The sequence below is a fragment of the Aedes albopictus genome, chromosome 2, assembly GCF_035046485.1.
Source record: "Aedes albopictus strain Foshan chromosome 2, AalbF5, whole genome shotgun sequence".
NCBI classification, from domain to species: domain Eukaryota; kingdom Metazoa; phylum Arthropoda; class Insecta; order Diptera; family Culicidae; genus Aedes; species Aedes albopictus.
Genome location: NC_085137.1, coordinates 248,209,683 through 248,224,240, shown reverse-complemented (window position 1 = coordinate 248,224,240; position 14,558 = coordinate 248,209,683). Strand labels below are relative to the sequence as shown.

Sequence of the window (14,558 nt, the reverse complement as noted above, 5' to 3'; positions counted from 1 at the left end):
TCGAAACTGTTTGATGATAGAGCTTCACCAGAGTTGCAGTGTTTACCGACTCGAAGTTACCGTTCGAAAATCGCAATGCAAGGCTTAAAAATCTCTAAACTCGTGGTGTACGATGTTAATCCCATTATTTTCAAGTTGGGACAAACTTATATCGAGTGGGTTTGTTTGTCGCAACAAATACAGGTTGCGACATTGTCATTATTGTTGCGCGATGGTTGAATTTTGATTCACTGGTCCTGAATGCCTCCGAATCGCTCGAACGTCGTCTGTTCCTTCTCTTTCTACTTTGTTTCTTCTGGTTGTTTGACCTTAACAGACCGCTGAGGGCAAGTTTCTTCAAAAGCTTCCATGATGAAAGCCGTTGTAGTATCAACGGCATCATCTTAATCACTTGGAGTGTCAATGGATGGTGAGTTATCCATGAAATTTGGCCGTAATCAAATCAGTAAATAGATCCCAAAGGGTTGACCGGGGATGCCTGGAACGCAAAGTTTGCGAAATAACATTTAGTGTTTAAAAATGATGTAGCGATGATGAGATAAAGATTCTTCATCTGACAGATGCCAATTAGTCAGCTCGTGACTAATACTACTAGAGCAAAGCGTTATGTCTAAAGCCTTCTGTACACGCTTGGCCAAGTGTGCAAACTTTTCCGCACGCATCAACCAACATCAAAGCAAACGCTTGACATTCCCGATGTTTTGTCAATGTTGTGACTGCTGTTGGCCTGCTGGGTAATCCGTGCGGAAAAATTTGCACACTTGACAAAGCGTGTACTGAAGGCTTAATACTTCATCTCTAGCAGGTACCATGAAGGTTGGGCGGTTGCCTATGTTAAGTAATCCAAGATCTGTACTACTTGTATCTTGTATTCCATCAAACTGGAGCCTCTCAAGTTAATGTCTGAGCTGCCCCAGATGATATGGTGAGCATAAGCACCACTGCCAACAATTAGCGAAAGGCCCTTTGAAGTGCAGTATGCGATGACTTGAAACCATCCGTAAGGGACGGTTCATCATGCGGTAAATACATCGAACAATAGACGTATTTCCTGTTGAAATTTACAACAGAGACATTAATTGTGATAGCACATACATCTTTGGTGGTTAGTTCAGAAATTTTTATTTTTATTACACAGCGCAACATTGTTTTGTCTCAAGAGCAAACTTATGTGTCTCCGAAGGATTTTGGGCCGCTGAATCCGAATCCGGGCTCAGATTTGCTCCAGCACGTCACAATTTTGAGCTATACCTCAATTTATAGGACAAAATATGCGATTTTGGGCTTTTTTGACTGCAAACCATTAAGCTTGGAAATATGGTTTTTAAGCAATCAAAAGGTTAATTGGTCAATTAACGTCTAAATTAACGACTCATGCAAAATATTTCGTTTTACCTTATCAAATTTGATAGATTTAAACATTTTATGTTAATATGAAAACTTGCATGCAACTTTTGGAGGATGACTTGTATGGGAAATATCGTACCTAACATAAATCGCTTAAAACTATCAAATTCGATTTGGTAAAACGAAATATTTTGCATGAGTCGTTAATTTAGATGTTTATTTATTTATTTATTTATTTATTATTAACATCAACAGACATCTTATGCCCCAATGATGGCCTCTTATAACTAATACATAACTATAAAAACTAAAAACAAAACTGCATTTAAAATACAAGACAAAACAGGAACAAAAATGCGCAAAAGTCAAATACCGTAACAAAAAAAAAACATATAAAATCACAGTTCGTTATTGTTCGTAAAATATCTGCGGAATATTTGGCGCATCGTTTGGCGGGACAAGTGGAAGTCGAAAAGGTGGCCAACTCTATTGAACGCACGTTCCAATCCAATCAGCGACGTGTGTTGACCGTAATTGGTTCGTCGGAAAGGCAATCTAAGCATCGCGTTGCTCCGAAGGGCCCTAGGACGAACGTTCAAGTCAACCGCTTCCAGAATGGCAGGGCAATCGACTCTTCCTTGCAAAGTGTCGGCAATAAGCATAGCCTTTGCCATATCCCTGCGCGATTGGAGAGTTTCGAGTCGAATCAACTGACATCGATTGTTGTAGCTTGGTAACCGGAGCGGATCACGCCATGGAAGCAGACGGAGCGCATAGCGGATGAAACGATTCGATTCTGTTAGAACCATTCTGATAATACGGATACCAAACAGCAGAGCAGTATTCGAGGGTTGAACGGACCAAGGAGCAATACAGGGATTTTAAACAGTAAACGTCGGTGAAGTCCTTGGCGATGCGAAAAATGAATCCTAAGGTCCTGGACGCTTTGTCAACGATATATGCGACATGGAGGTTAAACGTAAGCTTAGTATCCAGGATTACTCCAAGATCTTTCACTTGATCGATGCGTTGGATTGTTGCGTCACGGAGCTTGTAGTTGAACTGAATTGGTTGGCTTATTCGGGAGAACGAGGTCACCGAACATTTACTTGGGTTCACAACCATCCGATTTAATGCGCACCATGTTGCGAAAGAATCGATATCTTCTTGAAGTTTCAAGGCGTCAGAGATGGAACGGATTAAAAGGTAAAGCTTCATATCGTCCGCGTATGACAGCCGAGGACATCGCAGCATGCGGTTCACGTCATTAAAGTAGAGTAGGAAAATCAGAGGCCCTAGGTGACTTCCTTGGGGAATTCCGGATGTTGCCAAGAACTCGGTGGATTGGCAATCGCCTACGGAGACGCTAAGTTTACGCATAGTAAGATACGATTCAAACCAACGCAGAAGGTTGCCGGTTAAGCCGAGTCTCTCTAATTTAGCAGTTGCGATGGCGTGGTTAATTTTGTCGAAGGCCGCGGACAAGTCGGTATAGATGACATCTGTCTGCGATTTTTCGGCAAAGCTGTCAGCAATATCAGATGTGAGGCACAGGAGATTAGTAGCGGTGGATCTGCCCGGGATGAATCCGTGTTGCGTTTCGTTCAGGTATTGTTTACAATGAGACAGCAGTGGGTCCATCAAAACTAATTCAAACAGTTTAGAGTTGACATTTTGCCGGTCGCCTTTCTTGTACACAGGGAACATCGTAGACGTCTTCCAAATTGATGAGAACACTCCATTGGACAACGACAGATTAAACACGTGCAGTATGGGAATCAGCAAACTTTCAATGTGCTTTTTCAGAAAATCAGAAGGAATTCCATCCGGCCCGGGTTTCGTGGATGTTTTTAACCGCGCAGCCGCATCGCAAATCATTGTCGCATCGACAACAAAGTTGGCCCAAGTGTCCTCGACCAAAGGAACATTATTTGCTGCCTCAGCAATAATCGCTGCCGGAAGAGTTTCATTGCAGAAAATGCTGGAGAACTTTTCTGCAAAAAGCTGGCAAATAGTGTCTGGTGTGGATGCCACCTTTTCGTCCAAAGTCATCGTCGTAGGAAGACCAGATTCTTTCCTCTTCTCATTCACGAACCTCCAAAACTCCTGCGGTTTGGACTTCAGATTTTGCTGAATTTTGCGCTGATATCGATTAAAACACAGACGACTAGCGACCTTGTACGCCGAGTTCAGTCTGGTATAGTGCTCACGGAGAGAGAAGGTCCGGTATTTCGAATAACGCTTAAGTGCTGCTCGTTTCGTTGTCTTCATCCTGCGCAGATCGCGAGATATCCATGGATGGTCATTGTTGGCGCGAATCTTTTTAGGCACATGCCTATCGACGATATGTCCCAGAATGTGCGAGAGAGTCCGCGCTGCAATGTCCACGTCACGTTCATCGAGAACATCGTTCCAGTCAATAGCTGCCAGGTATTCGATAATGCTCTGATGGTCGGCTTTACGAAAATCGTAAAAAACCGAACTGATCGATTGCGCCAAGCTAATCTGGTGATCATGGAGTGTGATAACTAACGCTTTGTGGTGATTGACATCTTTGACCAAAGGTAACGGAGCCTCGATAATAACCGGAGCTTCTTCTTGAGCGCTAACGAAACATAAATCCAAACAGCGGTTGTTTTCATTAGTCACTTGATTAATCTGTCTTAGCGTAGCGGTACTGTAACAATCGAGGAGTTTGGAAGCACCGTTGTGTATAGAGGAGTGTTCGACGTCGGGATAGAGAAACCCATTGCAGGACGACCGCCACGAAATTCCAGGTAGGTTGAAGTCCCCAATGACGATGATTTCATCCGTAGCTGAGGCAGTTTCGACAACTGACATAATAGACAGGTTATGCGTATCGATCAATGATTCATCACGTATACGATCTGGCGGGAAGTAGATTCCGCAAAGGAAGATAGAGCGGTTTGACAGCTGGATACGAACCCACACTTGCTCGACGCTTCCCCATAGGTCGTTTTGGATATTGGTGACCCTGCGTGTCTTCTTCACAGCTATGAGGACACCACCACCTGTTAGTTTGCGGCTGTTTCTGGGGCTCCGGTCGCAGCGAAATACTTCGTAATCGGGACCGAAAACCGAACTGGATGTGGTTCGGGGATCAAGCCAGGTTTCGGTCAGTACTACAACATCGTAGCAGCCGTCGGATGTTGCTAGGTAGTATTTGGTAACGTCGCAGTTCATTCCTCCAGCGTTCTGATAATAAATCAGCAAGGTATCATTAAACACCGGATTTGTAACCGTGGTATTCGATGGCGTGTTTGAAATTCTGGAATATGGAACAACGGGCACAGAGAGACAGTTGCTGGGATTACAAGTGTACTCGCCTGTAAACGGAGCTTGGAAGACCCCTTCTCCACACTCGTACACAGGACCGGGATGGCTGCGGGTCGCTGGCAGGAAGGGCTCGACTGTGACGAGGGGATTAGGGGCTCCCATGAGGCTTGCAGGCGTGCATCCCGGGGTTGAAACCACTGCAGAAGATGGCTGGCTTGAAGATGGAGGTATTATGCGGTCGTTTGAAATGATCTCGGGACACGTTGTTGTTCTAGGTCCAAAACCAGTGCAAGATGAACTGCCAAAAGGGGTGCGAGTTACCGGAAGGGAAGTATGTTCATCGGAAATGTACTTGCCTGCGAGGACGGGTTGGAAGACCCCTTCTCCACACTCGTACACAGGACCGGGATGGCTGCGGATCGCTGGCAGGAAGGGCTCGACTGTGACGAGGGGATTAGGGGCTCCCATAAGGCTTGCAGGCGTGCATCCCGGGGTTGAAACCACTGCAGAAGATGGCTGGCTTGAAGATGGAGGTATGATGCGGTCGTTTGAAATGATCTCGGGACACGTTGTTGTTCTAGGTCCAAAACCAGTGCAAGATGAACTGCCAAAAGGGGTGCGAGTTACCGGAAGGGAAGTATGTTCATCGGAAATGTACTTGCCTGCGAGGACGGGTTGGAAGACCCCCTCTCCACACTCGTACACAGGACCAGGATGGCTGCGGGACGCTGGCAGGAAGGGCTCGACTGTGACGAGGGGATTAGGGGCTCCCATGAGGCTTGCAGGCGTGCATCCTGGTGTTGAAACTGGCTGGTATCGGTGATTCAATGAGCCTAGCTCATCTTTTAAACAAGAGTGTTGTGGGAAATGGTCAACGGATTGTTGAGTGGTGTTTGAGTTTTGAATCAGTTTTTTGAGTAGTCAATGAACTCTCTTAAGCGTATTCCAACAGGCCAGGATGAAGGCTCCAGAGCTAATTCCTTTAGAGCAGGATCTAATCCGATTTTGTAGGATACAAATGTCAAAGTTGACACGTCTTTCCCTTTGGGAACAAGGCGCGCAACCTCAGCACCATCAGAAATATTCAGGCATCGTGAAACTATTTTTTGCACGTCGGTATTGGTAATTAGCGGATTCAATCCAGTCATATACAACCAAAACTGTTCCGGTAGCGGGGCTTTCGTGATAGACGGCACAGACAGTTGGATCTCGCTTAGATCGATCGTCTTCGTACCGCTTACAGCGGGAACCGACACGTCCGGTCTTCGATCTTCTCGACGACGTTTAACACCGAGTCTAGGCCATGCTGACGGCGAGGAAATACCAAGTGATTGGGATGGTTGGGTCGACTGACCAGTAAAGTTGTAAATTTTCTGGCTCAGTTTTTCGACCACTGTGAACAGCTCCTGTACTTGTTTTGGTACATCGGCAAGCGGTGGCATTGCTTCTTGTTGGCGGTTGCAGTTGTCAGCAATATAGGCTTCAATGGAACGACCGTTTAGCTTACTTCTGCAGAAGGAACAAATAAACATTGCCTTCCCTGATGCAAACGCGTCTTTCATGGTGCGACAATTTAATCCACAACACTGTTGATTGATGTGGAACGAGGCCTCGCAGAAACCACAACGAATTGGTTCGAGATCGTTAATCTCTTGTTTACACTCTCCGCAAAGTAGTTTCGCCATAATTACACCTTTTCGTCGAACTCGATATTGATATAGAACACCGGTGGAGATACTCTTATCGCGTTAGAAGCGATTCACGGTGAAACGCAGTATAGCGGAGATGGAGTACGCAACGAAACGCAGTATGGCACGAATAACGGATGGAATCCGTTATCCGTTATTTGTTAATTGTGTAAGTGACCCCTTAATTCTGGACCCCTTATTTAATAGTGTGTAGATCTACTGTAGAATTATTTTTAAACCGCGCTTATGACTCGATGAGTTATGAGTCCTGCATTAAGTAGTGCAAACAATCTGTAACTACTTAGAACAAACTGTGAATTAATAAGAACGCAGCTGTGAAGGTTTGGTTATTCAGCAAGACCATGCTGAGGGTAACGGGTTCTATTCGCGGTCGATCCAGGAACTTTTCGTAAAGGAAATTTCCTTGAAATCTTTGAACATAGAGTATCTTCGTGCCTGCCACACGATATACACATGCAAAATGAACAAGAAGCTCTCATAGAGTACTTAGCTGAGAAGCAGGCTTTGTACCAATGGGTACGTTAAGCCAAGAGGAATAATAAAAATAAATAAAGCGTATCTTGTTTGCTTGCACCAAACGTAGTAAGCTAACAGAACGTGCTAGTTCCGACACCTAAGCATATACCTGGCAGCACTGTCGCACATTCACAAGCATTAATCACAAAGCAATAAAAAATCCTATCTTTGAATCTACGTTTCGCAATTCTTCAAGCATATAGAAAAAAGCACTGGCACCTACCTTATTAATAACTTCGTTGGACAAATTGGCCGATCGGAACAGCGAGGTGGCCTTCAGAGCCGGAACCTTCCCGCTCCCGTCCGAAGATTCGCTGCAGATCTTGAACAGGTCGTTGTAGTAGCGCAGCTCGGTCTCCGACAGCTCATCCATCGCCGCTGTGGTCACACGGATCCAGCACCTGGACACACACACTACAGTTGCACTAAACTACGATATTTTTTCCGTAATATTTCAACTTTTTTCTTCGCTATCACTATCTTTCTTCAGCCCCGTCTCTTCAGCACTTTGGATCACTTTCTCCCTTTACCTTAATGTGGTTCGCGGTTACTGCTGGCTGGCTGACTTGCTGCTACTGCTGCTGCAGTGCGCTTAATAATTTACACTCGTTTTTCTTCTTTTCGAGACTGGTTCAGTGTTGCCACATTTTTTTCGGTTTTCATCTGTGATTTTGGTCAAAAAAATCTTTTTCATCTGTAGGAAATTTCAGAAAATCTTAGTAATAATCTGTGATAGGTTTATGTCTCCAAAATCGGATATTTTTGAACAATTTGTTTAAAAAAGAAACGGAAAAAAATGTTCTTAGAATAACGTCGACCAAAACACTCCCAGGTTGCATCTGAAGATCATCAGAAACCACAAGAACTTCAAAAACAATGCGCCTGAAGCTTGGCCTAGGCCATCCCACTAGAAGATTCAATTTCTATTTTTTAAATTTGAGTACATGAAAATTATAATAAAGCTTTTTTTCACGAAAGTCATTGTCATTGTTTAAAAATCTTAAAAATCTTTTTTATTGCAAATATCTTTGATCTGTGATCACAGATATCTGTAGGCGAAAATGGGAAAAAATCTGTGTAATTCTAGGTAAATCTGTGTATGTGGCATCACTGGACTGGTTATCTCTCAGCTCAGCTGTTTCGGCTGCCCCGGGCACGGATGCCAGATTTGACGGAACTGCGAAACGTTATTCTGATTGTTTGAGGTTTATCGATAGATTCGTTAGTTATACTGAACAGACGATATAAAGTTGATAGAGTGCATGTACTGGTTGTGTATGTACAAACTAGATTGCATTCCTCCCGAGATCTTCGACAGATTCCTTGCAATAGGGGTAAGTGGGGCAATATGGACACCCTAAGGTTTTTGACGATTTTACCTGTCAGGATGTCGTAAAAGTTAACCTTTTTCATGCATGTATCCTTTTGAAGTATATACATACAGCAGCTGTTGAACATGAGTACAAAAGGATAAATTTGGTTTGTCTACTTCAAAAAACGTTTCGAAAAATGTTAACTTCTCATGGCCGTCGTTAGGTATACCTAACGTATATAAAGGGTGATACGGTCAAAATTTGGTCACACTATTTGTTTCATAACTTGAGACTGCGTACACCAAAATAGCTGATTTTTGAACATTGCATGTAGCTTATACCATAAAATTTTCATCAAAATCGGTGTAGGATTTGCGGAGATGTTGTGAATCCTAAAAACTGCAATTTTAAAATTTTGTACTAAGAGGATTAAAAAATAAGAACACATTTTTACTCTTTTATTTATAGAGCCAGAAATACTGAACCAATTTCAATGAAAAAAAATCTGTATGTAAAGTATACATATCAAAATGTTGTGTAAAAATTTCCAGCTGTTACAAAGTTATGTTTGTTTAGGTGGTCAAATTTTGTCAAGTCGAGTCAAATTTTGGTCACACATTTTTTTTCATAACTTTAGACTGCGTACACCAAAACAGCTGATTTTTGGATCAGTAATGGTACATTATATGTAGCTTGTACCATACATTGTTTATCAAAATCGGTCTAGTATGTATTTGCGGAGATATTGTTGAACCCTGAGATCTGCAATTTTAAAATTTTGTGCAAAGAGGATTCACAAATAAGAACACATTTTTACTGTTTTATTTATAGAGCCAGAGATACTTAACCGATTTCAATGACATTTTTTCTATATGTGAAGTATGCATATCAAAATGTTGTGTAAAAATTTCATTCAATTTGATCCAGCCGTTACAAAGTTATATTTGCTTAGGTGGCACCCGATCAGTTTTATTGATATTCAAACTGCTACAACTTTGAAAGTATTCATACAAAATGGCTCAAAATTTTACTTAGAACATGTTTTCATAATAGTATTATGCTGTAAAATTTTGAAAAAATCGGAGCAGTATTGGTAGTTCTATAATTAAAATTGTGCTTTACTGACCTTAAATTTCCGAAAATTTACTATGGAGCGCCTTTGTACAAAATTTTAAAAAGGTAGGTCGATGATTTTATCTAAATATCAACCAATACTTAATCGATTTTGATGAAAATTTTATGGTATAAGCTACATATAATGTAGCATTACTGGTCCAAAAATCAGCTGTTTTGGTGTACGCAGTCTAAAGTTATGAAAAAAAAAATTGTGTGACCAAATTTTGACCGTATCACCCTTTAAGCTAGGTATATATGCGGGACAGTATGGACACCATACACCAGGGTGCGAGGCCGCCATTTTTAAGAATCCAACATCTTGTATGTAAACATTTGTGTATCCATAAAGGATTCTATTGTGGATACACGATAGATGTTGGCTCCTGCCAGATGCATTAAGTGGGATTAGGGTTGCCCCATAAGAGTACACATTTTTAAACAAGTTTTTCGATATAAAAAGAAGTAAATATAAACAGGTTAAGTATGTCAATACAGCTAAACTAATGAAATGTGTTATAGAGACTTATCAGTTTTTAATCCATTTGCAGTTAATTTGTCATAAGACCGTATTTTGAAAGGTGTGAAAATTATAATTTCCATGTACAAAAAACGAGGAGGGCGATATAATTATATAATACTAATTTTGAATGTTTCTCTGCTGAAACTACATTGTAAATAAATGGATTATATGCATAATAGTTCGAATGTATGATAATATTGAGGGTGTCCATTCTGCCCCGCCTAACCCTACAGCTGTGGTTTCCTGGCTATATTCCATCAAATTGGTTTAAAGAATCTATTTATATTAATATCTAAAACAAAGCTCACGCCAGCAATTAAAAAAGTGTATACCACTAGCATACCACTAGCTGTGAATATTGCCAGAAATCCGCAGAGGATCTAGGGAAAACTAAGCTATGAACCATACGAGTTTCGGATAAGTACCTCGCAAAGAATCGGTGCTAGAATTTCAACACTAAAATTCTGCCAACGATAATCATCATCAATGTTCTATGGCCAAAAGACATGGGAAAATACTTTGTGTCAATCCACGGGTTCAAATAATGAAAAGTATTGAAAAAGCCGCTAGGGTCGTTTCAGCAGAAGGCTCTGACGAACAACAACAAAGATATACACTACCCGTCATATAGACTGTTTCAGAAATTATAAATACACTAACGATTAACTGCCATTTAAATTTGAGCACAATATCCAAAAAAGTTTCTTCTAGCTCTTATAGTAAACATGCTAACGAAGCAAATAATACCAATTTTGTTGATGTTTCTGGTAAAAGTTAAAAAATAGGGCTCTGTAAACTAGATGATTGAAATTTGAAGTTGCACAAAGTGGTCAAAAAATGTAGCATGGTAGAATAGAAAAAAATCTCACAGATAAAATATTTAATTTCCAAACACTATAAAAATTGCTGCATCGATAATAAAAGATATTTCTCGATTGGTAAGAGTGATTTTTACTGGAATATTTGATCAAGAACCACCATTACGGGCCTTCTCAATACAAATTTTTTTGTTGCAAATTTCTCAACACCAGTAGCAACAAACGTTAAGCAAACGCATGTTTTAATTACTGCTTACTGCATTCGTTTTTATGGTATGACAAGTTTTTCCATCTGAAGGATCGAATGAGCTGAAAAAATAAGTTTGTTTGAATTGAATGCGTTCAGGAAAGCTAAGAAACTGTGTGGTAGTTCTTATGATCCGTTGAAAACCTTAAAAAATAAGAAACTTGATCTTCGAAAAAATGTTGTAGAAATGCCTTTATTGATTTTTCCCTAATTTTATCAAGGCATTCCTTAGACAACTTGTTGAGAAATCGAATGTGATAAAAATTTAGATAATTTATGGTATTTAGTGATAAATAATGTTGGATTCATTAAAAATCACCTTTGTGCAAATGCAAATTTGAAAAAATAATTTATTTCTTAGAGAACTCGACTGTTTTTAAAAATATCAAGACAATTGAAAGGAAATATAAAAATATGGAGTACAATATGCTATACGCTGAAAGAAATTGGTAAAAACCATTAGACAAGTTCATTTAATTCAATTAACAAAGTGTATTTATAATTTCTGAAACAGTCTATAAGTACGGACTCACAAAAAGTATTGCAACAATATTGCATCACCCTGACTCACCTCGATATCTCTAAAACCAGAACACCAACAAAAATGCCGCCTTCAGAAAAGTTGTTGCTTTTGGTCTTCTGAATAACTTTCCTGAAGACAGCATCTTTGAAAGTCCTCGGGTTTTGGAGATATCGAGGTGAGTCAGGGTGATGCAATATTGTTGCAATACTTTTTGTAAGTCCGTGCCTGCACAGTGGATGTGTAATCCTCACACACTTTCTGTCATCGCTTGTCAAAGCCTGCAGAATGTGTGAAAAAAATGTGTAAGGCAAGCTCATGCTATGAGCTGATGGAACTTTACACATTTTTGTGCAAGCCGTCTGCGGTTGGCAAATGCTTCAAGAAGACATTTTTATTGTTTACAAAGGACTTACTTGACGGCGGCCATTGTGGCTATTGTTGACGAGCGCTGGCGAGCCATTTTGTGCTAAATTATGTAAATCATTATTTGTAGATTGATTACCAATCAATAAGCTCAAAAGTATGTCGTTGTGTTCTGTACTGCCCGCATTATCACTTCCTTCTAATCTTGGATACGGGGTCTCCTGCCTACAGGATCAGGTGCGAACTTTTCAACTTTGACGTTCGGTTTTGATCCTGTTTGGTAGGCAGAAAGGCCCCAAGGAAGCGAAAATTTTCGGCATTCTCGAGCTCCACAGCGAGTTATAAAATTAATTTCAATATCGCATTTACATTATTTTTGAAGAAATAAAAGAAGCGTTTTCTGAATGTGTGACCTTCACACATTCTTCAATTCAGTCTGCAAACGCTTCAGTGTGTGACAGTTACACAGACTGTTTCGATATTCAGGCATCAACACAAAAATGTGTAAGGTCACTTTGCACAAATTTAGTTTGGTCTGAAAAATATGCAAAAATGAGTGATCATTACGCATTTCTGAGTGGACCGATTTGAGCGTGCGTAACCATTGTCTAACCAGGTTGATAAGCAAACTGGAAGTTAGATAGGGGACGTTCTTTTATGTAAGAACAATTGATAAAATCCTTCAAAACCTTTTCCATAGTCTTCAACGAAACTGAAGAAAGACTAATTGACCTATAAACTTTCGGAAGCATCTTGTCTCGCTTCTCTTTATTGGTATAAAAAAACTTTTACAAGGCTCCATTTTGATGGAATATAATTTGTGGTTGTTTGATACTCATCAGGAGTTCAATTCATGACCACTCCAACTGAAGCAAGCACGTAACCCACCACAAAATGGCAGACGAGGATCGGATCTTACTGGATTTCAATGAAGATGAAGAATAATTCGAAGATTCTTTAAACGAAAGCCCTTCGCCCGGCCCCAGAACCAATGAATCGGCCGGATTTCAGTACCGTGGGGAGATGACGAAGAAAATTGAAAATAAAACGAAGCGATCAAATCTAAAGTGGCAGATCACCTCAAGATGCACGAGAAACAAAATAAAGTCCTTTACGGACAACCGGCTGGTTGGTCCGGTGAAGGCACGATTACTAAAGTCCTTCACGGACAACCGGCTGGTTAAAGGAGCCATCTTTCTAAAGAAAAGGAGATGTGGTAATTTGATACTCATCAAGTAGGCTGATGGCAGGATTTCAATTCATAACCACTCCAACTGTCAAGAAGCAAGCACGTAACCCACCACATATGTAATCTGGACATTAATAATTGGAAGAAATTTGAAAGCCATTGGGTAAAAAATATAATTTGGACATGTATATAATTTGGACATGCACGGCAATGTATGCCTTGTTCCGGAGAGCTAATTAAAGTAGATACTTCTCAATATCGTTTAGTGGATCAAGCAGACCCTATTCTGATGACTTACGTTGAAAATACGCTTAACCATTACAAATTTACTTCAAAATTATCGAAAATGTAAATAGTTTCACTAAAACCCCTCAAATGCACAGGTATGCAAGACGACATACACTTCACAGTCACACACAATATTCACCTCAAAATCGTTGAATTAATAATTGTAAGAATTTTAAAAGCCTTATAGCAATGAAAAATGTTCAATAAAGAAGCATTTGGCAGCCAATCTCTTAACATTCATCTGGAACGCTTAAAATAGGTGGTGTCCAAAATACATTGCAAGATTTCTGCTGTAAATATATTTTGGTCATCTGGCGAACTACATGGGGATGCTGGCCAATTGCATACTTGGAGGCGTATTCTGTGGGTCTGGCGATATTTCCTCGATTTTAACAAAAACTATAATAGTTATCAAAATAGATGCCTGTTATGCGGAGAAATTTGATTATTTGCAAGAAAATATTTGTTAATTTATGCTACTTCCATGATTTAGCAGTATTCACGGCTAAACATTGAAATAAATGCCCTGTCCAAATTATATATACCTGGGGGTGTCCAAAACATATATTCGGTGTCCAAAATGCAATTCTAACAGGCGATTGGAAATTGTGATTTTCTAAGCTTAAAATGCTTTCGTTAAGGTTTTTGTCACCAGGAACGCAAAGTACAATCATATTTTAAGCGTATTATTGCGACATTTGCACCCATTTAGACTCGGCCGAAATTATCATCATCAAAGTCGAATTTCGCATACGACTTCGCAACGGCTGGCATACACAAGTTCGGTTGAGTTCATGACAGGGGCGTCGGCAGATAAACAAAATAAGGTTGATTGGTGTGAAATTTCGCTGGGAAATGATGATTCAGTGCATTCTCAAATTATCACAGTAGTCTAAACATTAATGGGAAACCCAATAGTAATTTTGCATAATAATCAATTGCTTTCTAAGGAAGCTAGAAGACGATTTTTCCAGCGTTGTCCTCAGCCTGTCCAAAATACATGAATTACCCTATTGCAATGAAAAATGTTCAATAAGGCAGCTATTAGGCAGCCAATCTCTTAACATTCATCTAGAACGTGTTGAATATGTGGTGTCCAAAATACATTACAAGTTTTCTACTGTAAATATATTTTGGTCATCTGACGAACTACATGGGGATGCTGTGCGATTGCATACTTGGAGGCGTTATTCTGTGGATCTGGCGATATGTTCTCGATTTTATTAAAACTGTAATAGTTATCAAAATAGATGCCTCTTAAGCGGAGATATTTGATCCTTGTGAAGAATTAGCATTAAGTTAAAATTCACAA

At 40.2% G+C, this 14,558-nt stretch overlaps 1 protein-coding gene across 8 annotated transcripts in view; it reads right to left on the bottom strand.

Moving 5' to 3' along the window:
• Positions 1-14,558, bottom strand: part of LOC109424484 (ralBP1-associated Eps domain-containing protein 1) — a 59,110-nt gene that overhangs the window by 42,931 nt on the left and 1,621 nt on the right. For 2 of the 8 annotated variants that reach the window (XM_029858978.2, XM_029858977.2), the window contains exon 2: positions 7,093-7,460. In XM_029858978.2, the coding sequence (XP_029714838.1) occupies positions 7,093-7,242 (150 nt within the window). In that variant the 5' untranslated portion in view covers positions 7,243-7,460. Of the gene's footprint in view, positions 1-7,092; positions 7,487-14,558 lie in introns of all 8 variants that reach the window. The other 6 variants (XM_029858989.2, XM_029858981.2, XM_029858995.2 and 3 more) reach the window with 4 other exon arrangements.